At 45.8% G+C, this 23,431-nt stretch overlaps 4 protein-coding genes across 9 annotated transcripts; 2 read left to right on the top strand and 2 right to left on the bottom strand.

Moving 5' to 3' along the window:
• The first annotated feature begins 13 nt into the window (after positions 1-13).
• Positions 14-2,259, top strand: osgepl1 (O-sialoglycoprotein endopeptidase-like 1). Of its 4 annotated transcripts, none has more exons than XM_049727784.1 (7): positions 14-386; positions 593-980; positions 1,072-1,276; positions 1,391-1,539; positions 1,631-1,761; positions 1,826-1,897; positions 1,961-2,259. In XM_049727784.1, the coding sequence occupies exons 1-7, from the start codon at positions 163-165 to the stop codon at positions 2,040-2,042; spliced, it is 1,251 nt and encodes a 416-aa protein (XP_049583741.1). In that variant the 5' UTR covers positions 14-162; the 3' UTR covers positions 2,043-2,259. The 4 variants fall into 4 exon arrangements, with proteins under 4 accessions (XP_049583741.1, XP_049583742.1, XP_049583743.1 ...); XM_049727785.2 differs by having other exon boundaries at positions 73-386; positions 574-980; XM_049727786.2 differs by having other exon boundaries at positions 73-386; positions 598-980.
• Positions 2,088-4,450, bottom strand: fkbp7 (FKBP prolyl isomerase 7). 2 transcript variants are annotated; one of them, XM_049727800.1, is made up of 5 exons: positions 4,302-4,450; positions 3,496-3,865; positions 3,130-3,281; positions 2,633-2,760; positions 2,088-2,568 (listed from the first exon to the last, which is right to left on the bottom strand). In XM_049727800.1, the coding sequence occupies exons 2-5, from the start codon at positions 3,696-3,698 to the stop codon at positions 2,407-2,409; spliced, it is 645 nt and encodes a 214-aa protein (XP_049583757.1). In that variant the 5' UTR covers positions 3,699-3,865; positions 4,302-4,450; the 3' UTR covers positions 2,088-2,406. The 2 variants fall into 2 exon arrangements, with proteins under 2 accessions (XP_049583757.1, XP_049583758.1); XM_049727801.1 differs by having other exon boundaries at positions 3,496-3,772; positions 4,302-4,448.
• On the top strand, positions 4,135-17,364 carry glsb (glutaminase b). Of its 2 annotated transcripts, XM_049727775.1 has the most exons (18): positions 4,135-4,504; positions 6,724-6,820; positions 7,057-7,178; positions 7,467-7,596; positions 7,818-7,897; positions 8,149-8,312; positions 8,595-8,653; positions 10,621-10,653; positions 10,728-10,786; positions 10,896-10,962; positions 11,050-11,100; positions 11,276-11,452; positions 11,783-11,914; positions 12,158-12,250; positions 15,585-15,646; positions 15,933-16,009; positions 16,256-16,319; positions 16,397-17,364. In XM_049727775.1, the coding sequence occupies exons 1-18, from the start codon at positions 4,251-4,253 to the stop codon at positions 16,542-16,544; spliced, it is 1,869 nt and encodes a 622-aa protein (XP_049583732.1). In that variant the 5' UTR covers positions 4,135-4,250; the 3' UTR covers positions 16,545-17,364. The 2 variants fall into 2 exon arrangements, with proteins under 2 accessions (XP_049583732.1, XP_049583733.1); XM_049727776.2 differs by lacking the exons at positions 15,585-15,646; positions 15,933-16,009; positions 16,256-16,319; positions 16,397-17,364 and adding an exon at positions 12,386-14,840.
• A 469-nt stretch (positions 17,365-17,833) lies between these two features.
• Positions 17,834-23,260, bottom strand: stat4 (signal transducer and activator of transcription 4). Its single transcript, XM_049727773.1, has 24 exons — positions 23,097-23,260; positions 22,882-23,017; positions 22,538-22,673; positions 21,937-22,035; positions 21,706-21,804; positions 21,557-21,635; positions 21,388-21,473; positions 21,170-21,321; positions 20,899-21,057; positions 20,743-20,835; positions 20,618-20,677; positions 20,523-20,543; positions 20,284-20,374; positions 20,174-20,215; positions 20,010-20,093; positions 19,837-19,935; positions 19,618-19,753; positions 19,504-19,553; positions 19,347-19,441; positions 19,082-19,218; positions 18,807-18,998; positions 18,681-18,726; positions 18,107-18,212; positions 17,834-18,023 (listed from the first exon to the last, which is right to left on the bottom strand). Exons 2-24 carry the CDS (start codon positions 23,007-23,009, stop codon positions 18,006-18,008), a joined length of 2,208 nt encoding a protein of 735 aa, XP_049583730.1. The 5' UTR covers positions 23,010-23,017; positions 23,097-23,260; the 3' UTR covers positions 17,834-18,005.
• Positions 23,261-23,431: the final 171 nt, after the last annotated feature.

Genomic DNA, 23,431 nt, shown 5'->3' on the forward strand with positions numbered 1-23,431 from the left:
AGTACACATGAACCGGAAATAGATAGATTGACCTCGGAAAAACAACAAAGTTCTTTCCACCAACAGTCGTTCTCTTTCTATTTGTATAGATTAAAACTTTACGCGGGATGAAGTTTTTCTCCGTCACTTGCCTATTTAAACTGACTGTGAATTCCTGTTAGTATGTTCGCTTCCAAAGCGAACAAGCTCATTCAGAGACTACGGTCACCATTTAAACAGCGGCGGTATGGCGGCGTCGCCACCGGGGAAAGCTCCCCGGGTTCTGGTTCCTCACGGCTCGTTTTGGGCATCGAAACGAGCTGCGACGACACCGGAGCGGCCGTGCTCAACGAGACGGGTTCTATACTGGGAGAGTCCCTACACTCCCAGAAAGAGGTGCACCTCAGGTGAGCATCCTCTCTTCACCTGCCATTAAGCCCCCCCCCCCCCCCCCCCCCCCCGTTTTAAAAGTACAAACAAAATACATAATGAGCAATACAGTGTGGTACCTTGACTTGTGTTGTCATAGAATGAATTCAACTTTTGTTTAGGCACCACTGCAACCCCAAAAACATTGAAAATTGCTTCCCTAAGTTAAGGTCTCCCACTGCAGGACAGGCGGCATCATCCCCACTGTGGCCCAGCAGCTTCACAGGGAACACATAGAGCGCGTAGTCCACGAGGCGTTGGAGCGGAGCGGCGTGGACCCGCGTCAGCTGTCGGCCGTGGCCACCACGGTGAAGCCGGGCCTGGCCCTGAGCTTGGGTGTGGGCCTGGAGTTCAGCCTCAGTTTTGTGAGGCGCCACGGGATGCCCTTCATCCCCATCCACCACATGGAGGCCCACGCCCTGACTGTCCGCCTGCTCCAGCCGGTCCCCTTCCCCTTCCTGGTGCTGCTCGTGTCGGGCGGGCACTCGCTGCTAGCCGTGGCTCGCGGCGTGGACGATTTTCTTCTGCTGGGTCGCACACTGGATGAAGCTCCAGGTGATACTCTGGATAAAGTGAGACACGTTGAAGTCTTACACCGCCCACCAAAGTGCCCCGCCCTGCCGTGTAATGCATTTGGGCGGCTGTTTTTGTGTACATCCACAGGTGGCGAGACGTCTGTCGCTGACCAAGCACCCGCTTTGCTCCGTGCTGAGCGGAGGACAGGCCATCGAGCTGCTGGCCCGGGACGGCGACCGCTTAAGGTTTCCTTTCAAGACACCCATGGGACAAACATACGACTGCAGTTTCTCTTTTGCCGGCCTACGAAATCAAATTAAAATGACCATAGAAAAAAAAGAAGCGGAGGAAGGTACAGGGTGGGAAGATGGCAACAAAAATGTTCACGTGCATATTTTGTTTGAAAAAGGAAAAGCAACTGAGATCATTGGTAGAATAAGTTCTTCTTCTTTCCCTCCATCCGCAGGAATCAAACAGGGAACTCTGCTCTCCTGCGTCAACGACATTGCGGCGGCGACGCAGCACACGGTCGCGTGTCATCTGGCCAAGCGCACGCATCGCGCCGTCCTCTTTTGTAAAGCCAACGGACTGCTGCCCTCGCTCGCGCCCACACTGGTGAGTGCGCGTGTCGCCAAATTATGCAAGCATGATACATAAAGTACATTTTTAAATAGTAAACTTGACCGGCAAATTTCCTCGGTTCCAGGTTGTGTCGGGAGGCGTGGCCAGCAACCAGTATATCCGCAAAGCTCTGGGCGTTATCACCGAGGCAACGGGCCTCCGCCTACTCTGCCCTCCGGCCAAATTCTGCACTGACAACGGCGTGATGATCGCTTGGTGCGTCACCACGATTTTTATGATGTGACACGATTTGAATCAATTCAAATTGACCCGTTTGCAGGAACGGTGTTGAGCGACTCAAGGAAGGGAAGGGAATTTTGCCTCCAGACGCGGACGTCAGCTACCAGCCAAAGTACGTGCGTGCGTTTGGGTCATCATATTTCAGAATTTTCGCCACTGAAACGTGGTGTTGCAGGGCACCGCTGGGCGTGGACCTGACGTCACAAGTGAAGGCGGCCGCCATCAGAGTGCCGTCCATCCAGATCAACATCTCATAAACTTGCAACCCGATGTAACAGACGCAAAGCACATGGGACGTGATGTCAGCTCGGACCGCAGATTTTATTAGATTTTTTTTTTCCCTTGACATTTTCTGACACTAAAGTGTTTTTAAAACGTACACAGATCTCAAACCACCATTACGAAATCAATTCCAACATTCTCATCTCTTGGCACCTTTTCCTGGATGAGCCATTAAAGACGCAAACGCCTCCATCGAGCGGACACAAATCTTCTTTGCACTTGGACAAAATGAAACCCTTTCTGCATTTTGTTTTTAACTTCAGTGCCTTTAGACCCAAAATACATTTGTGGACGATAAAAATGTTCAAAAAGAAAGGAACGTACTACCGGCCGAGAGGACTACAGCTCGTCGTGTTGATAAATGTTGTACTCGGTGGCACTGATGATCCCGTCTTTGTCCGTGTCGGTCTTGCGGAAGATGTCCGTGATGATCTTCTCGTAGTAGGCGTCGTCTCCCGGCTTGCCGTTTTTTTCAAACTCCATCCTCAAGTGGGCCTTGATCTGAAAGTACGGGCAAAAGTTGAGAAAGCAATTTTTTGCGTAGGGATCCCGCCGTTGTTCCTACCTCGGCCTTTGTGAGACTTCGGTCTTGGTCGGTGTCCACTTGTCCAAAAGCTTCCATGCTGCGTGGACCTCGGGACACGGAGTAGACCTCCACTTGAAAGACCACCGTTGCGTTGGGTGGTACAGGACCTGGATTTAAGAGACTTTTAAATTATTTGCATACCCGTAGTTGTTTTTTTGGAGGGGGGCTTGATGTATCTTGGTGAAGTGCTGCTTCCACAAGTGAAAAATAGAAACCACTAAAGCGAATTCAATTCAACAAGACCCCCCCCCACTCAGGTTTGCATGCATGGCAGACTGGTGCAAAGGCAAGTCAATGAAGTGAGCAGAAGTCAAGTGTAGAAGCTTAAAACCTGAGCGCATGCTTACGGTCATGCCACGGAGAGACGAAAAAGGGGATGTGAGGGCCTCCCCTCAGCTAGAGGAGCTGCAAGGCAAAGACACAATGTGAAAGAAGATCCGATTGGACAGAGACAGCAGCGACGATGGCGTCCACACCTTTGCCTTTCTCTCCAAAGGCCAAGGAGGATGGAATGGTGATTTTTCTCTTCTCCCCCGCGCACATGTCAAGCATCCCGATGTCCAGACCCTTGATGACTTGCCCTACGCCCAGGATGAACCACTGCGGATGACCGGCTTTGTCGTGGCGGCTGAAATAATGGCTAGGTGAGATTTTTTTTTCTCCATCATCACATTTCCAAGCATGCTTTGTAACGCTCCAGATAAAAAGTTGTTCTTTATTTGCTCTGGTGTCCTTAATAGACAAGGGAACAGCTCTAGCATTTCTTAAATTAAGGTGTGTTGAGACTTTAACAACATACGAAGGTGCATTTGAGAAAGGTATTTAAATAAAACCATAAAAACCTGCAGTAGAACTGCTTTCCATCTTTCGCGAGGAAGCCATCGTAGTGGACGTTCATCAGGTCTCCTTTCTTGCTCTTTTTTTCGCACGTGTCGGGCTGCTGCACCACCTCGATCTTGACCTCATCGTCCGCCCAAACGCTCGCAAAACGGAGTTGAGAGCACACAAAGACGCACAGTGTGTAGTAGCTCACCAACTTGCACATGTTTGAGCAACACGGTACGACGTCTGTCTAACTGCTGCAGTCGTGGCAACTTTTCCCCTTCCGGCGTGTGGACACTAGAGGGCGTGGTGGAGGAAAAGACTTGGGATTTGTTGCCCTCAGTTTCGTTTGACAGGTATGATTGCCTGTACTGGTTTGTTCTTGATCCGCTGCAACAACAACAACAAAAAAGAGACTAATATTGAAAAAGGACTTTGAGAGATTAGCTGGTGAACAGTTTAGGATATGTCCCCGTGCTGCTAGTAGAGAGCTGAAACAGGCTTGTAAATCGATGTACCTCTCTCAGCAAATATGATCCCCTCATATTGCACTGTACACACTTACTGTAAGTAAACGTCATAAGTGACGTCGCCATCTTTTACCCAATGGAAGCGGATGTGGGTGTGGCCTTGCGTCTGTATTTATAAATAGGCGCCGGTGTATTATGAGTCATCGCCTCAGACGTCCTAACGTGTGTTCATTCGTCTTTTTCCACGCGGGACCTTCTTCTTCTAATCCAAGCAACGCGTCTTCAATAACCCGACGGGGATTGAAATGTTCCATTTTAGAATCGCCACAGCGCTCAAGGAGTTGTTGAAAGCCAACCTCAAGTGTCCATCGGCCGGGTTGCTCGCGAGCCGCCACCGGTGCTCGGGCGCCGCCTCCTCCACCGGACTCAAGCTCCTCAATGGCCGTGCGTACCCGGCGGCGTCCGTCCATCTCCGGTCATACTGCGCGAAGGCTGGGAGCGAGCTGAAGCTAGACGAACCTAAGAAGAAGGACGACGATATTGATGCGGCCGCAGAGAAGTAAGGCGGCTACCGTCGTGGCTTCTACCTTAGTTGGCGTGCTGTCTGGAGCTCAATGACAGGATGTCACCGGGCCCGTATTTATGGCGTCACATTTGGCCGATTCCCTATTCTGTATTTAAAACACGCCAAACGGAACCAAAAGTCATGTGCAACAGTCCACTGGAAGTGGAATTAACCGCTTATATGAAGCAGAAGTCACACCTTGACATGCGCGTGGTTCTGCCGCTAATATATGTCGTCGTAATGGCGCAAATGGCTCTTGGCGCTGAGTGCTGAAATGTAAACACGCCGACTTAAAGTACATACTGTGCCCATCCCTGTACTCCTTCTGTTTGTTTACATTTAGATTTTCAACATGCTTAGTTCGAGGCTTTAAAAAAAAAAAAAAAAAAAAAGAGGCAAATCTAAAAATCCAGGTAATACCACCGTAATGAACTGAAAACTGCAATTGCTAAACAGCAATTCCTGTACGTTAAATTAGTTTCCGACCCTTGCTTGTACATCCATGCCTGCGGTTTCTGCTGCCTTTTGATATTTCCACTCAGCAGAAAAGAGCTACGAGAAGATTATGACCTTGACCAACAGGTAGACCAAGCTCGGTGCTAGTGTGCAAACATTTTGCTTGAGGTATGTGAAACAGCAACATTTGACAGAGAAAATGAAAACGTGTGTCTCAGAACCTAGGGTGCAGTGAAAAGCAGCATTTGCCATTATGCAAATTTGTAGGAAACAACTCTGTGCAACTGCTCATTTTTATCCGGTTACTTGATTAGGCTACCAGCTCCAAATTAAATCCCATCGTGTGCCAAACTGTAGCGCTTGGTGGGAACCGGCTGACAGCATTTAGGACACATGACATGCCAGCAGGACACGGTGCCAAATGTCTAAATGGGGTAGGTAGGTAGCGACACCCTCTTAAAAAAATCCCAGCGAGCTCTCTCCAAAGTTAATTGAGACTGGAGCTGACAAAGTCGATTAGCTCGGCACGCAACGCGGGGGGGGGGGGGGGGTGCTATTTAAAAGCTTTCATTATGGCCGTGAATCAATTCTGAATCAAAATTTTCCACGCACTGCTCCTACATGAACATGAACATCGCTTCTTGGGAAATAAACATAAGAGGAGGCTGAAGACGCACAGCAAAACTTGAGAGAGGGAGCTGACTGGACTGACTGGCGTGCGTGTGAAGGATTAAGTCATCGCAACAAAAGCAAAGTAAGGCCTCGTGATAATGTGTTGGATGACGGACAGAAATAGAAAGCAGAAGCCGTCTTTGAGAGTCAACTAGGCACGATAAGCTTCCCAGCAGACCAAATGATTACGTTGATCTGCTATGACATGTACAAATAATCGCCGTGACACATTTCAAAGTTGTGACACACGCACTACTCATGGTGCTCAATGGCATTACTAGGGTTAAAGTTCATCCAGCCACCAAACGCACTGGGAGTCGAGACTTTCACACTCACCTTGAACAGCTCGGCTGGGATGTTTGCGCGTTGTTTATAACCTCATGTGACGTGCTGTAAAAAAAAAAAAAAAAAAAAGGGCAATATCGTCAGTGGGGGGGGACACAGTCTTGCGAAAATATCGTCAGTGGGGGGAAAACAGTCTTGCGACATGCATCATCCATGTGCAACACAAGCACGCACACACATCATTTTGCAGTGTTTTCAAAAGGGGAACATTTGGCGCTTTGGAGTGGTGTGACTTTTTTGTCCCAATCGGCGTGTGAACAGGACTGCCGTGTTGACTCTATTAATCCGAGCGTCACAGACAATTTGGCGGGGCTCAAGGCCGGAGAATCCCCGGAATTCGACCTTGCCACTTTTACCAGCAAACTGCAAATTTCTTTTTTTGCATCAACGGGGAAAACGACAACAATGAATCAGCTGTGGAATCCGATGACACTCAACTTCCGCCTCCGTGGGTGAAAATGCAATCAATACGGAACGGATGCTTTTAGCGTCTTCACGGATGCTCTTCTCCCTGCGGCTTGTGTCGTCACGGTAGCAGCCTTGACCCCGCTGCCGTTATCGATCCTTTTTGACGGTGCATCTCAGACTACTGGGAGCTGATATCTGTGGAGTGAACAGTATCAGCAGCAGCAAATGTTAGCATTGGATTTGACCCAATTCTTTGCATGACACAGTTGTTTTTTATTAGCAAGTTGCGGACATGAGCAACAAGATGAGCTTGTTGTTTTTCCCCCACCTAGGAGAAGAAATGCCGGCATCCTGCCCAGTCTGGAGGATTTGCTTTTCTACACAGTCGCCGAAGGTCAAGAAACTATTCCGGCGCATAAATTCCTCACAGTAAGTCTTGCAATTGCTTTTATTTTTACATTTGACGATTTTCCAAAACGCAACCAATTTGGTGTCGATTCGTCGCTTTCGTTGGGGTTCTTGTTCGGAATGGCCTTTAACATCCTAACAGCGCCCCCTGGAATTTTTTTAATTCCCATAGTGATGTGAAATTGGGCCGATTTTGACTGGCTATCAGATAACAAGCGGTGAATTAAAGGCTGATGTTTCTTATCTTATCTTTTGAGGCTCTTAAAAGCACAGGACTTCGCAGCGGAGATCCCCGACTGAAAGAATGTATGGAAACACTGAAAGAGACCTTAAAGCGCTCTCCGGACGGCGTCACCTTGGACAGGCAGCAGTTCAAGAAGTGAGTGAGAGGAACACACATAACTAAGGCCATGTGGTTTCTCTCTTGTGCTTCCGGCCATTTGAAGTTGTTCCATCAAGCACAATGACGGACGGCGGCCATCTTCTCAATATGGGTTCATGGCGGCTGAAGCCATGAACCGCCATATTGTCCATGAAGCCGAAGTTTGTTTCACATCGGAGTTGCGAACTCGATGAGCAAACTATTTTATTTTTTTTCCCCCCTGCTCTTAGTTGCATGCGGTGGCTGTGTTTGAGCATGCTATTTGTTTGTGGTCTTGTTCATCAGGTGTGTCCAGAGCAACATTATCCTGCTCACGCAGGCCTTCCGCAAGAAGTTCGTCATCCCCGACTTCCAGTCCTTCACTTCCCACATTGACGAGCTCTACGAGAAGGCCAAAAAGCTCTCTGACGGGCAGGTTTGTCCGTAGATCCACGTCACTTTTGTTTTCTCGCATGATCATGCGTTAACTTTGGCCTTGAAGCAAAAAAAGATAGCAGCTTGTGTATCGAGCATGAATCACGTGGTCCTTGTGCTTGCTGTCCTGACTGGAGGATTCAAGAAGAGGTGTCACATTTTTCAAGCTGTGGCTGTGATGTTCTTTCTTCAGATTATTTTTTTTCCCTCCTCTTCTTTCAGGTGGCTGACTACATTCCTCAACTTGCCAAATTCAGCCCAGACATGTGGGCTGTCTCTCTGTGCACGGTGGATGGTCAGAGGTGAGGGGGAGGGGGGGCCATCATCAGTAGGCAGGCTTGTATGCATGCCATCAACAAAGCTGTAGAACTTGACAGAATTTGCTCACGTAAACAGTCCTGGTCTGAGTACGGACCCCTGCGGGACACCGTGACTGATGAAGTGCACTGATGTTTACAAAGTGTAGGCATTTTTGGGTGGTTCCTTTTGGACCAATGGCATGCTCTCGTAAGGACCACCTCCCTCCCAGTTACAAACGCTTTGCCTGTTGCAGACACACCGTGGGCGACACCAAGGTCCCTTTCTGTCTGCAGTCGTGCGTCAAGCCTCTCAAGTACGCCGTGGCCGTCAACGACTACGGCACCGAGTACGTGCACAGTTTCATTGGCAAGGAGCCCAGCGGCCTGCGTTTCAACAAGCTCTTTCTGGATGAAGACGGTGGGTCGATTGGACCCGCCACACCTTTTGTTCTTACTTTCTTTTCTTTCTTTCTTTCCTACGCTATGAGGAAATCCCTTCATTTGAAGTTATGCCGTGCCAGTCGGTGCGGTCGAAGTTGACACAACCTGGCCACTTAGCGAGGGACTCGCTTAACCACATTGTTTTTATCTCACGTCAGCAAATGATTAACCGCCAAACAAACTGCGACGTCTGTGGCTTTACGATCTCACTTTGCATCACGGGTTAGCAATTACTAATCGAGCGCTTGATGCTTTGCAGATAAGCCCCACAACCCCATGGTGAACGCCGGCGCCATTGTTTGTACTTCTCTGATAAAGGTAAAAGCTTTTTTTTTTTTTTCTCTCTCTTTCACTTCACTTGGTGTCGACGCTAAACCAAATGTAGCTCTTTGTATCTACAAATACGAGTCACGGTTTCTTGTTGAGGTGTTGCCGCACCGTACGTTTGAGCGGTCGTTGGACTTGGCGTTGCGCCTCGTCCAAGAACGTCCAACGTGGTTGTACTTGCGGAAGGACCCCGATTGCCGATTGACACAAGTGTTGATATGCGTCAACACATTCCAAACTTTGGACTCAACAGCCAAACCTACGCTTCATTCCAGACTGCGCGAGGATCGCGGCCGGTTTGGCTTCATTCCAAACATCGATACGCGGTCGTCTTGCGTCATCGCGCCGACGGATGACAGTTGTGCAGGGCTTTTGTTTGAGCAAATTCGATTTGATCTGCGCTTGTTACGAAACACTGCCTCGGTTGCCTCTATGTAGTACGATCGCGAGGCACAATATCTACAAGTAAACGGAGCAACAAGAACCCATCATGACCTTTCGAAAATATCATCCAGGCAAACAGTCTTTGTGATATTTCAAATATTTCAATGATTTGAAATGATAGGATCGATTCAAGGACATAAACTTTCATGCTCGATTTGTTTTTTTTTTTGGAACAGCAACCTTGCTAGCTTGCTTTGTTTTGGTTTTTTTTTGCGACAGCTTCCAGGCTAAACCCTCAGTCAACATACCTCCTTGACACCATTTACTACTTTCCTATGAGCCTTTTCTGCCTATATTAAAAAAATGAAATATGTGAATTGCGAACGGCAACTACGCAGGTGAGGATTGTTCCTCGAAAAGTAGGAAATGTGCGAGTCTTCCCTCTTTGGCCGACTTTGACGGACGGGGGCAGTGCCCGCCTGTGTCTGCATTTTGCAAGTGAAATGACGTGGTTGGGAATGCCCCATTTGGACTTGAGCCTGTTTTGAGCGGGCGGCTCGCTCATTCTCCCTCGTCTACCGCTGGGCCAAGTAAGACTTTTGTGGCGAAGAGAGTAAAAGCGTGCCGGAAAAGTATTCTTTTCACAATTGGTGACAGCAATTAGTCTCCCCCTCCCTCCCCAAAGTGTTGCGTGGTGCTACACATACTGTTGCTGTTTTTGTATGTTGCATATTTTCCAGACTTAGGAACTGTGGGAAATAATGACTGCTGCTGCAGGTCAAATGACGTTGGTAATTTTTTCTTCCTTTTCCATATCTTTTTCCTCGCACTCCCCTCTGCCCCTATTCCCCCCCCCCCCCTTACCTTCTCTTCTCCAATCAGCCTGTAGAAATCCTTTGTAGTGACTCTCCATCCGTGCATCTTTGTTTTCTATTTCTTCTGCACAGTTAAGTGGAGAACCTAAAAATACAGAAGAAATTCATATTTGGGGGGTATAAAAAAAAAACAAAAAAAAACATGTAAAACGACGAACAAATGCATGTCCATTTAATACTTTGTGTTCTCTCGGTGCTCATCGGCAGCCCTGGCAAAGGCGACGTGCTTAAAATAGCCAAAAAAGAAAAAAACATAGTTGCAAATGCATTCAGCAACATTTGACATGCATTCCCATTTCAACAAAGACAACACAAATGGCCCAAATTCTTTGCAGTGATTTCTAAAGGTAAACACAGGAAGCGAGGGGCTGTGCTTTCAAACAGCTTTTTTGCACATAATCACCTCATTTTAATTTTGTAACACTTTTGTCTACTAAACGGCCAGCCAGCTAGCCAGCCAGCCAGCCAGCCAGCCAAGCAAGTACAAAAGCGTTTCCCTCCTGGTAACCTCGACACAAATCTGTAGCCATTCTCTGTAACTCATAGCATTACTATGTGATTTGACGCCTGTTTGTAAGCATCTATTCATATCTGCTCATTCTTTAGAACTCTGCTGCCGTAGCGTTTTATCATTTGACCGCGACAATGTTTCCAAGGACGGCACGTAACCACCTTGCTTTTTCTTTCTTCTTCTCTCAGCAAGGTGAAGGAAACGCGGAAAAATTTGACTATGTAAGTATCTGCGCCTCCTGATTCAAATTCACCAAACAAGTTTGCTGATGTCAAGACATTTGTTTTGCCACCAGATCATGAACTTCTTGAAGGACATGGCAGGAAACGAGTACGTCAGTTTCAGCAACGCCACGTGAGTCACTCGCAAACGGCATTTTTCAAGACCGGAGGCGGCTCGGGGTTGCAAAATGGTCACATGACTGAAATGACCTTACAATGCGAGCGTTTTGTTTGCGCAACAGATTCCAGTCGGAGCGCGAGTCAGGAGACAGGAACTTTGCCATCGGCTACTACTTGAAAGAAAAAAAGGTTGGGCGTTGTTTTGCTGCTGAGCCCCGCCTGCCATGAGTGTTTGGCTTTTTGTCTAAAGCCACTTTTTTCCTCCCCTCCCTGCAGTGCTTCCCCGAGGGGACCGACATGACGTCTGTGCTGGACCTCTACTTTCAGGTTGCCCATCACTGACGTACCATTGCCAAGTTGGCCTTGTCTACAAATTTAAACATTTGAATGTCATTAAAAAAACGATTTAATCAAATATCAATATTTTTTTCAAGTGGGTAGAAAAGGGCAATGAATCAAATCAGTGTATGATTAAAACTCTACTAACTTTTGGGCCCTTCAGCTGTGCTCCATCGAGGTGAACTGCGAGAGCGCCAGCGTGATGGCGGCCACGCTGGCCAACGGCGGCATCTGTCCCATCTCGGGCGAGCGCGTTCTCAGCCCCGAGGCGGTGAGGAACACCCTCAGCCTCATGCACTCCTGCGGCATGTACGACTTCTCCGGACAGTTTGCCTTCCACGTAAGTGCAAAAGACACTCGAAGGGGGAGTGGGGGGGGGGCATTTCGAGCCAATTATTATTTTTTTTCATTTCATTTCTGACAATGGCTCAAATTGACCTAAGAAGACGAGGAGAAAGGACTAAAAAGCGTGCCACCATGTGATCACGTTTTCTGTGACTTTTGAGTTTCGTATCTCCAAGTCGCTGGTCTTCTGTACATTCCGCCACGTCATTCCATACATTTCCCCCTGAGGCACTTCGAACTTGGGCTTGTCTTAACGATCCTGCACAGCTACTGTTCCCTTTACAGTTTACGACGTACGGTGTCCTTCCTGTTTTTCCCGCGCTAGGTGGGTCTGCCGGCCAAGTCGGGCGTGGCGGGCGGGATCCTGCTGGTGGTGCCCAACGTGATGGGCATCATGTGCTGGTCGCCGCCCTTGGACAAAATGGGCAACTCGGTCAGAGGGATTCACTTCTGCACGGTACGGAAGTCATCCTTTGCTATTTTTAGGGTAGGCCTCCCTCCCTCGGGAAATAGTCTTAATGTATTGTGTGGCCTGATCGCTGAATGATAATAATAATAACCTCTCGTGACGAGTTGGAAGTGAGCCACGGTGTTCTAATCCTATTTAGCAGTAAGTCATTGAGTAAGACACGGGCTGGCCCGGATTCTGCTGGTCAGGAAAACAAATGAGCTTTCTACTCAAGTGTCATTTGCATTGCAGGAACTGGTGGAACTCTTTAATTTCCACAACTACGACAACTTGAGGCACTTTGCAAAGAAGCACGATCCTCGCCGGGAGGGAGGAGAACAGCGGGTAAGGACACGGAAACACAAATGTGTGTGTGCGCGCGCGCTGTAGCAGTTTGGGCGGTATTGACGTAAACCTGCCGACGCAAACGTCGGTCTTCACTTTGCGGTCCAATTTGTGACTCCTTTGTTATTCGTGCAGCCATTGCGCGGAGCCTTGGACTATGAGAGCCTCCAACAGGAGCTCGCTCTGAAAGCCCCCCTTTGGAAAAAAGTCTCGGCCACCGAGTCGCACCAGGATACCTCCACCACCGTAGTCTATAGGATGGACAACGTCAGCGAGTAGATCTGCTCATTGGCGTAAACGAACATTATCGCAACCGCGTCACCCTTAAATATTGCACCACTATTTATTGCTTGTCAAGCTGTTACGACTGGGTTTTTTTTTTTTTTTTTGGGTTTCTTAAAACTGTGACAGATGTAAGGGATTCATTACTGACCGTTTATTTTTCCACCCGACCCGCTAGCTGCCTTAGTGTGTACACGACCTTGTGACTTAGTCGCACGCAATACAAGCTCACTTTTGTTCAGCACTTAACATTTGAAACCAAAAGGTGTGAGTCCGTGCGTGTGTGTGTTTTTTCTAAAATTAGTCAAAAGAAAAAAAAATATTGACCTTATTCAAAGGTTGATTGATTTATTGGAGCTAAAAGTAAACTTCCACACGTGTTAAACATACACACAAATGTGTACGTCTTGTATTAATAATAATGGAGCCATTTTTTTGCCCTCAAATGTATTCATGTTTAATATCTACATATATCGTATTAAACAATCGGTTAATCGATTTACTGTAAATAATAAAACCGGTTTGGTAGAATTTGACATATTTACGTTATTAAGGCAAACAATTTGTCACTATTTAGAAATCAGAATTAAAGATGAAAACAAATTATTTTTATTGGTAGAAACTTGGACTGTTATTTAATGTTATTGAACCCCCCCCCATTTTGTGGAAAAAGCTTATCAGCCTCAAATATATCCCTGATTATTCACAAATTTGATTAATTTGAATTTAAATACAACTTTCATTTATTTGTATTTTTTTTTTTTTTACACATTGTTTTGCGCTGGCCCAAATCAGACTAATTGGCTGTCCGGGTCAAGAGATGCAAAACGTCTGTGCGGTACCGGTTCTCAGTTTCGGGATTCACTCATTCCGCTCGCAACGGGGTGCTGCAAACCGGCGCTACCTACTAGCTTAGCCGGCCGGCGCTGTCGTTACAAACTGTGCCGACGGGCGATCCTAAGATAAAAAAACTGGGTGTCTTTTAACCCTCCTGTTACATTGCTAGCGCATAAAGAAATAGTTGCTGGCCTTGATTTTAAGCTACGTATGTATGTTTCAAGTCTGTATTCATATTAACCCATTCAGAAAAATGGACCTAATAATAAGAACGCCTGTGCGTGTTCAACGGCGCAATCCAAAGAGCCAGTTAAATGGGAAGAAAGTATTCTCAAATAAGTGACCTTAGCATGAATTATTGCTCCACTTGTCCTGGCCTGCCAAGCGCAGGCAAAGTTTTGCAAAAGCGGACATATTACACATATTATGGAAACGGCACCTTTTGTAGCATATCAGTGGCCTGCCTGCCTGCCTCCCTGACGAGTGTGACGACCTTTAGGCCTGAGGAGGGGAAAAAAAAAAAATCATAGCCACATAACACTTTAAAAAGTTTTGCAGTCTTGCCTCAATTTCGCGTTATTCCTCAGATCGTCACGACGGGTCCTCCTCAATCTCTCGTTACTCAGACTAGCAATACTTTTGACTTGACTTCAGTTCAACGCTGCTACTGAAATTGCGTCGTCGTGACGATCAGGTCGCGGGCGTTTTTTTACTGCTTCGTGACTGTTTTGTTTTTTGCAAAGGACAAATGATTCCGCTCAGAAGGGACCTGGCAAGGATGATGAATTTTTCAATCACTTGTATTTACGAGCTGCCTATTTCTTAAGAACGTGTCTGAGATTGCGACGTGCATGAAAAAGGAGCGCCGCCTTCAAATGGATGCGGGTGTTCTTTAAATCAGAGCTCTTGCTCCGTTTGAAATCACTTGCGCAACAAATCGGCTGTTCGCTTCTGAACATTCTCCAACAATCGCAAAATCAAACGCAAATCAAAGTCACGGGCAGAGGCTTCTGAATTTTTGTTTTGCTTCTTGACTTGTCATACTCACTGTTTGCATGCACACATTTTTTTGGGTGTATCATTTGTATGATAATCATGTCAAATTACAAAATTGTAATGTTATCATGCTTGATTTGTGTTTTGGGACATCATTCATTCTATGTACATTAAGCTTGACATTGGAAATGTAAGGTTTTGCAAGGTTGGCAAAATGACGTGATTTTTTTTAAAAAAATGAAAATGAAAAAATAAGAAGAAATTGTTGTCTGAATGAACCCTGCATTTCCAAGTTCATTTTTTCTGTCTTTGGATTTATTTTTTTCTGTCCTCGAGTGTATCTAAACGTGTCCATAAAATCCACACTTGTTTCATTACCTCATGTTTTTTTTTTTTTTTTTTGTTTGACTGTGACAGTATATATTTCGATATACGGTATTGTAAAAAAAACAAATAAAGCACTTTTAGCGCCTCACATGGACATTTTACAACTCCACTTCTGTGTTAAAATTGATGCATTTAGCCCAGAATCGACAATTCAGACCTGCTTGCTAAAATGTGTGTGGTAAGGACAAGGTAAAGCTAGGCTACAACGGGAAAAAAAAAAAAAAAAAACTAGCATGCGGTTGGACAGAAGGAAAAACAGCAAGATCATAAGCACAGCCACAAAAAACAACACAGCCTGCTAACGTAGTTTCAGGAATAAAAATTGCAACCGCAACACAGTGGTGCTTCGTTTAAAAGGCGACAAAGAAAAAAAATGAAGCAATAAAAAAGCCTTTGTCTTACAAACTTACAAAGCAAAATGTTAGCATTAAATGTTGTGGTAATAATAACGACGCTTTAAACAACTTGTATTTGAACACGTTATGGCCACGCATGTAAAGAGAATAACATTCCAAATCATACATTCTTTATCCTCTGTAAAAAAGACTCACGACGAAAGCTTCATGGCTGTGGTCAAATAAATCTGTAGTATTACACTGCCCCCCGATGGCCAAGGTGCGCAAAACACTTTTTTTTTTTTTTTTTTACTTTCCATTTAATCCATCCATCCATTATGTGTACCGCTTGTCCCCACGGGGGTCGTAAGAGAGCAAAAAAAACAAACAAGAATGGCTCTTTGAAGGGCATTGCCAACAGCTGACCAAGGGAAAGGAGCAAGTCACAAAAGTAAGTGCGCAACGAGCAATTGTGACTGTGTGCTTTGTGTCTTTAGGTCAAATCGGTCATTAACTTGCTGTTTGCCGCCTACACGGGAGACGTCTCCGCGCTGAGGAGGTGAAACGCTGTGCACGCATGCTTCTTTATTGTAAAACTGATATTTCCTTTTTAATAACTTTTCATAAATCTACACTGCGATTCAAATTGACCCATCTGTTTAAAGAAATCCAATTTGTATGTGGGCTAGGAAAAAACAAACACAATCACTCATGCGTGGTTGGCCATTTTGATTGTATTATTATTCCAAATTTGGAATGAAATTGAACTTTTTTTTGCCCATTATTTTTGAATGTACAAATTCCCTTTCTATACGCACGCATGCACTTCTCCTTTTTTGTTCCAGGTTCGCCTTGTCGTCTATGGACATGGAGCAGAGGGACTACGACTCCAGAACGGCCCTTCACGTGGCTGCGGCTGAGGGTAGCGTCAATCGTCTTTTTCACTTTTGGTCATTTCCTTAATTTGAGCAAACTTGATTAACTTTGCCCAATATAATATACAACACAACTTAGAAGATTGACATTATACAAGTTAACTGCATAAAATTGAAATCTCAGAAAGGTTTGAAGCCATTTTAAGACGCAGAGCCTACCGAGCAACATTTTGGCAGCGAGGCAAAGAAAAAGTCATTTGTCCGTGTCCCACTGAGCCAAAGTGTGCTTGCAGGTCACACGGAGGTGGCGCGTTTTCTGCTGGAGGCCTGCAAGGTCAACCCGGTCCCCAGAGACAGGTACAGAAAAAGTCTACACCCCCCCCCCCACCCCGGGTTCTCCCATTTGCATGACAAACACGTGATTGTGCGCGCAGATGGGGGAACACGCCGATGGACGAGGCCGTGCACTTTGGCCACCACGACTTAGTGGCGGTTCTGCAGCCGTACGCCAACAAACAGCGAGTGGCCGACGACTCGGGCGACAAGGAGACGGCAGAGAAGAATTTCGACAGTCTGCTGTAGGAGCAGAAGCCGTCGTCCTCCCCGTGTCGGCAGGAAACGACCCGGATGGCTATATCGTCTATTATCTCAGTGGAAATTGTGTCTTGTTGAACTGTCGCGCATTCTCTCTTTGCGCTCGTTGCCGTGTGTGGAAACGGGAAAATAGAATTGTATATTTGTGGAGACATTTATTGCAATCCCGCCGTTTTTAGATAAGCGTTCTACCTATTAATCAACTCACACGAACAAGAATGTATTTGAAATATATTTTCCGGTATGACTCAAAGAGCTCTTTTCCAAAAAGCCAAATTAAAAAAAAAATAAAACAAAGAATGGTATAAACACTGAACATTTAACTTAAGACTAAAATCAAACAATGGTTGCAAAATTTGGGTGTACAATTTTTCTTGATGGCATTTTGGAAAAGAACTCCACTTGCAACAGACGCTGATGTGCTGCTTTTTAGAAAATGTACACCAACTAAAGGCACCAGCTATCTTTTTTTCTTCTTCTTCTTCTCAGAATCGTGATTGTCTGTATTCGTGAAAAAAATGTCAAATGGCTGCCATTTCATGCCAAGGTAATAAGTTGGCAAGCACAATGATCTTTGACCTTACACGGTCAATTTTCGCAGTAAAGGAGCACAGTGGAACTCAATCCACAAACTCAGTGTAAAAGGTGGGCCTGTGTCAGGAAGATCTTTTTTTTTTGTGTGCCTGTCACTAGACGTTACTGGGATAGACTGATAAATGAAGCTGTTTTGTAGCAAATAAATGCTGATTTGGGGACCACTTACATGAAATATGCTCATTCACAACTATAAATGTGATTTTCACCTCTATTTATGACTCATTTCCTACCACGGGAAGTAGTTGAGCTATTATTGGCATGCGTGAATGAATATCTGCTCGCAAATATTTTCTGAATGAACTAAAGCCACCAAATTGATAATGAAGGTCTCCTACATCGCACAACAGGATAAGCGGTGTTGAAAATTGATGACTGCGTTAGCATGAATGAATCAAAAAAAGCGTATTGACGAGAAATCTTCCCGGAAATAACACTTGCAACTGGAACTTGCCTCGGAGTGAAAAATTAAGAATGAGCATTACTTACTGTGTGTCGCTTGCGTCGTTTGTCGTCGCGTCATGCGCTTTGTGCATTGCAAACAAAATAAAGTTGAGGGACTTGCCAGGCCACGTGAATCCCGGAACGCCACACCCCCAAATAGAATGACAAATTTGTCACCTTCTCTTATATTTGTCGCAACAAAATGATTGCTGACTTTTTACATCCATAATAATACAACGTTTTCTTGACATCTTTTTATTGTGCAAAAAAAATGTTTGCCTTTATTTACTCACTGGAACACACAAAACATGCAATTGCGCACTAAAAAGCCCAAATATTAACAAAATACACAGCAAGCTATTATGTGAGCAGCTTCGTCTTGGTTTGCATCCTGTCAATCCGGTTTTGTTCTCAATAGGGAGACGTCATCTGGAAAATAAAAAGCAAAATCATGTTTCGTGTGATGGATACAATCAGGTTCAGGGGTCCTTGGACAAGATTGTGTGACTCACAACGTCCATGTCGAAGCACAGGGTCTGGTTAAGCATGTCAAACTCTCCCGGGGTCATGGGTGGCTCGGGCGAATCACAAGGGGCCGACGGGGGGCTCACATTGGAACTGCTGCGCAAGATGAACAGAGAAATGACTTCTCTTTTTGTATATTTGAACCAATTCGGAAATGAATATTTTGAGTGATATTAATATGGATTCAAGGGCTGAGGTTTCGAAGGAAAATTAAAAATGAAACAGAGCGTGGGAACCGGGCCAGGTGAATTGTTTCTCTATTCTTATCGTGTTACCCTTCACTTGCACTGCTTTCGATGTTTTTTCCTCTCTTATTTTTTTTTAATCTTTCCTTCAATTTCAAGCCTGAGTCCTGTGGTAGTTTGATTATTCTTTAACGTGCAAAATGTTACTAAAATTGGGTCAATTTGAATCAATCTTAGAAGAGGAGCTACAACAGCGCCCCCTATTGGCAGCTTCCAATCTTCCTGCAAAGTATGCACTTCACAAAAAGAAAAATAATCTTGCTGATAATGATAATAAAACATAGCATGAGTGTATTTGAACGTGCTGTGACCTCACCGCATTTCCGAGCAGGGGATCAGAGTGGACGGTATGTATGGATTAGCTGGAAAAATGAAACAATGGTACAGTTTGATCAAAATCCTGTCATAAAAATTGAAAGGGTGGGCAGACTGGGACTTGTACCTTTGCTTGGTAGATTGTTGTAAAGCTGCCCAAAGGCCTTGTCTTTAGGAATGTCAGGATAGAGGAACTTGAGCGGGTTGGTGGGGACCAGCCCATCGTTGATCACTTTGTAGTTCCGGATGATGTCAGGAAAGGGGAGCGTGCTCAGCAAGCTTTTGGTGTACGGCTCCACCGAGTTGAACGTCGCTTCTCCTGTTGCCCGCCCGAAAAAACAAAAAAAGTCACCTGGGTAGACAAAACCTTGCACAGCCGACCGGTGGCTTCAAGGTGGTCACCGTTGTCGCCACGCTGCACCCAGGTGAAGGTGATTCCTCCAAGATGGCTCTCGCTGAAGCGCAGGAGGAAGGTGCCCGACTCCTTCTCCCGCAACAGAGTGCGCTCTTTCCCTTTACTCACGAATCCCATGATGTAGCTACAAGAACAAAAGAGAACCATCTTTTGTTTTGTTATTCAACGAGAGAGCAATACAAAATAAAATGCATTTTAGGTGAACATTATGAGGTTGGAAATGGTACTAGGTCTAACAAAGCTAGTCCTTACTTTTGGTTCCACACAGGCAGCAAGTGCTTCCTGATCAATTCCAGAATAGAGTCCAGCCATACCCAGAAACTGAAAGGCTTGCCTGGAATATTCTCCTGAAGAGAGATAACAAAATATGACAAATATCCATCAAAATGCTGCTTTGAGACTTACGTACCTTGGAAAACTTGGACCAGTGGACTTGGTCACTATTGGAGCAGTGTTGACCTACCAAAAAACAAAGCAGTCAGTGGCAAAAAAAATGAAATCTACAGCACAAGGCCAATCCTACCAAGAAGCTTTTCTCCCAACATGTCAATCTGTTCCTTGTTGAGACCCTGAGCGGAGTTAGTGCAGAACTGCCAGCTAAGAACCTCAGACAGCTGAGCCCAGGTGGCTGGCGGCGGACTGCCAAAAAAGGCCAAATTCTGCGGGAGTGAAAATGCGGACACGCTCTGGGCTCGGCTAACGAAATATTTCAAATTGGAAAACAAAAGAAAAAATGGCTGACCTGGGGCTCGTGACTCAAAAGGTTGAACCACATGATGGAGGCCCAGGCGCCCGGCATCTGAATCCCGTTGGAAATGACCACCAGGGGCAGGGAACACGTCTGGAAGCAGGTGTTGGTGAAGGGCTTGTGACCCAAGATCCCCAGACCAGCCCCAGATGTTGGCGCTTACTTACCTCCAAGTCAATGTTGAGGCCCTGCGTTGTCAAGTGGGCCTCAAAATTCAGAGAGTGAAGCTCTTCTGTTACAAAAAGCAGACTCTGAAAAGAAAAGCACGCATGGACAGGCTCAATTCCAAGATGTTTGTGGTTGACTGAAAGAATGATGACGGATTGATTACCTCTTTGCTCTTAGCGGAATTGCCGCACTTCTTCTCCTTCAGCTGTCGGGAGTGACAAGTTCAACGTCAACGTGCGTCGGTCGGCGCAAGGCGAGCCGCCTAAAACGTACCCCGTGTCGGAACTCGGCGGAAAGGCAGCCGTTGACGTCGTCCACGTCCATCACTTTGGTGGTATTGGTCACGATGAAAAACTGGCGACTTCTAAAAGTCAAGTTCAATGCAAATGAGACACCATGACAACCGTGAACAGAAATGTTTCGCAGGCGCGACACGTTTGGACGGACAACTTCCCGCCACTCCGCAAACCACGGACGGCAGAGCATCCCGTGTTGAGGTTCTCGGTACTCACACTCGGCCGGGGGGGAGGTCCCTAAATACAAAAAACAGAAGGAGGATCAAATCAAATTCTGCAACATCTGCAGAGAAGAAGAGCAAAACACCTACTTGTCAAACGTTGTTTTCACTTTGAGCTGATAATCCACCGCTGGAAGTTTCACCAGGAGCCTTCAGAAAAGAGTCATGAACCAACCAACCGACCAATGGATGCGATGGCTCCAAAAAGTACCTACCTGACTTTAGTGATGAACTGCACCCCGGTCTTGATGACCAGCGGTTTCTGCGGATGTGTGGCCATGCAGGGCTGCTGCTCCACCACAAAGGAACTGAGGACACAGCGCAGATAGGTTTGTTTTCTTCCAAAGGCATCATGGTTGATGCACACCTACTTCTTGATGATGTGATAGATGAGGCATTTGAGGTGTTCCTCCATGCGAGGCTTCTGCACGGGGATGGGATCGCTCTCGTAGGTGACTTTCAAAACCAGCTCGCCGAGCTTGTCCAGTTGCCGCTTGAGCTGGAACAGACTCTGCGCTGTCAGAGTGAACCTGAACGATGACGGGAGAAACGTTCCTCTTGAGCTGCACCAATGCATTCTTCAAGTCTTTCTAGTCCCACATTTTCTCTTTACCAGGCAGACAAAACCTGGATCTGGATTACCAACTCTGCAGCTGGTCAAGGCCGGTGAGCAGCGGACTCCCGATGACGGCCAATTGCTGTTGGCGCTTCCAGTCCCGAAGCTCAACGCTGAGCTGAGAACTCATCAGGTCGTCGATCTCCTGGATGACCACGGCCATCTTGGACAAGATTTCCTAGCCAAAGAGCGGCACGCGGATGAAACAAAAGTGCGCGATGGCAGCGTGGGCTCAGACACCTACCTTCCTTTTGATATCGAGTCTGTTGAGTATTTCCTGTAGTCTGGTTACTTCCTGTTTCATCAACTCAGAGTTCCTCTCCGATGGCTCTGCGAAACATCAAAAGAAGATACGAGATGGAGGGTGGTAGGAAGTGTGGCTCTTCTGCTTTTTGCTCATTTATACGGCCAACCTCGAGACTGCAGGGTCTTGTAGCGGAAATCGAAATCATCCTGCATGTTCTCGATGCACTTGACTCCTTGCTCCATGATCTGTGCACAAATCACTTTTCTTGGCTTTGTTTTTTTTTTTTTTGTTTTTTTTACATCTGGGATATTTGACCTGCACACCAGTCCGGATCGTCCCGAGTCTGTTGTCCAAGTTCTTTTGCCTCTCGAGGACCGCCGAATTTTGCAGTTGTAGTGATTTCTCCAGTGGGCTCTGTTTAAAAATGTTGCGTCACAACTTTGACCCCCCGCCTCACAAAAAAAAACACCTTCAACAATCATGTTCACTCCCCTTGCATCTTAACAATTAATCTGGAGCTATTTTGATGAACGGGTGTCTTCGAACCTGCTGCTGCATGCAAGCACTGGAGAGGATCCGCCGTTCTTCTTCGAGGCAGTTGGCGATCTCTCTAGACATGGCCACCGGGTTGCTGGCGTATTTCATCTGCAGAAGATGATTTTTCACCAGTCACGTCAACTTGGTAAAAAAGATGTCGCTTACTTCTGCACAAAGTAAATTTCCCCTCTGGGGTTGAATGCACGCTCACCACTGAGTGGAGTACAAACGCTTCTGTGGTAAGGAGGGATTTTTCTTTCTATCATCTCAATACAGTATGTAACCCATTTTCTTTTGCAGATGACGAACAACACCTACAAGATGTTTAGTTTTCCGCATTTGGCTTTTTGGGGGTTAACCAAAATTGTTCATGGGTCAAGATAAGACAAAAGTACATGAAAAAGATAAAGAATGTACTTTTTTCATTTTATTTGAGTTTTAGAAAATAAACTTTCCTTCAGAGTCGCGGGGTTAGAATGCTCTAAAAACAAAAGCTCCAAGTGCGGGGTTAAGCAGAAGCAGAATGCTATAAAAACAAAAGCTCAAAGTGCGCTTGAAAAACAAAACAAACGTTACTTCCTTTTGCTCTTAAGGATCCAAATCGGCCTACCTGTAAATGCTGTTGCGTAATCCTCATGTTGTGTCTGTGCAGGAAGTTGCGCTCCTGAGACAATGCCACCTCCACCTGGGACAACATGTTGGAATACAGCACCGCCGCCATGGAGACGTTGGCGGACGCCGACTCCCTAATGAGAAAGACATTTTTATACACTGCATACAGTTTACATTTAAAATAAAAAAAAAATCATCCCCGTAGCATTACAATTTTTTTCTTAAAAATAACTTTTGCCCTAACATATGTGGCAGCTTCCCTTTGATAATATAGGTCTTGTTTTTTGGGGTGAAAAACACACGCTATAAAATATTGAACTTTTGATTTTTTCTCTTACTCACCAATCCTGTGCTTCGATCCAAGAGGCCAGACCCTGCCTGATGTCCATCGGAAAATTATCAGCATACAACTCATCCACACGCTCCAGCAGTCTCATCTCCAGCTGCTGAATTTGCTTCCACTGGCTCATTTTGCACACTTGAGTAAACGACAGCGTCTTGTTATCCGTCAAATTACATTTGAAATGTTATGTCAAGTTGGGGAATTGTTGTCTTACCTGAGGCGTTTTCCCGTCAGTGTCGTTCACCGTGAGCACGCTTCTCTGACTTTCGTTTTCAGTGCGCTTCATATTCAGGAAGTCTTGTAGTCAGGGACTTGGAGAGCTGCCCACGTTTGCACTTCTTATTTATTTATTTATTTATTATTTAATCAACAATGATGTCAATAAAAACATTAGTACATTATAAATAGTGTCAATTCAGATTTTCATTTAAAAAGTCATTATTTTGGGAACGCTGTTTGACACGGAGGACTCCGGTGCTGTTGGTGGCGCTAATGCTCATTTCGCAAATAATGAAATGTCACAATATAGGTGACGTCTGACTTTTTGAT

This window comes from Syngnathus scovelli, chromosome 8 (assembly GCF_024217435.2).
Source record: "Syngnathus scovelli strain Florida chromosome 8, RoL_Ssco_1.2, whole genome shotgun sequence".
In the NCBI taxonomy this organism is placed as follows: domain Eukaryota; kingdom Metazoa; phylum Chordata; class Actinopteri; order Syngnathiformes; family Syngnathidae; genus Syngnathus; species Syngnathus scovelli.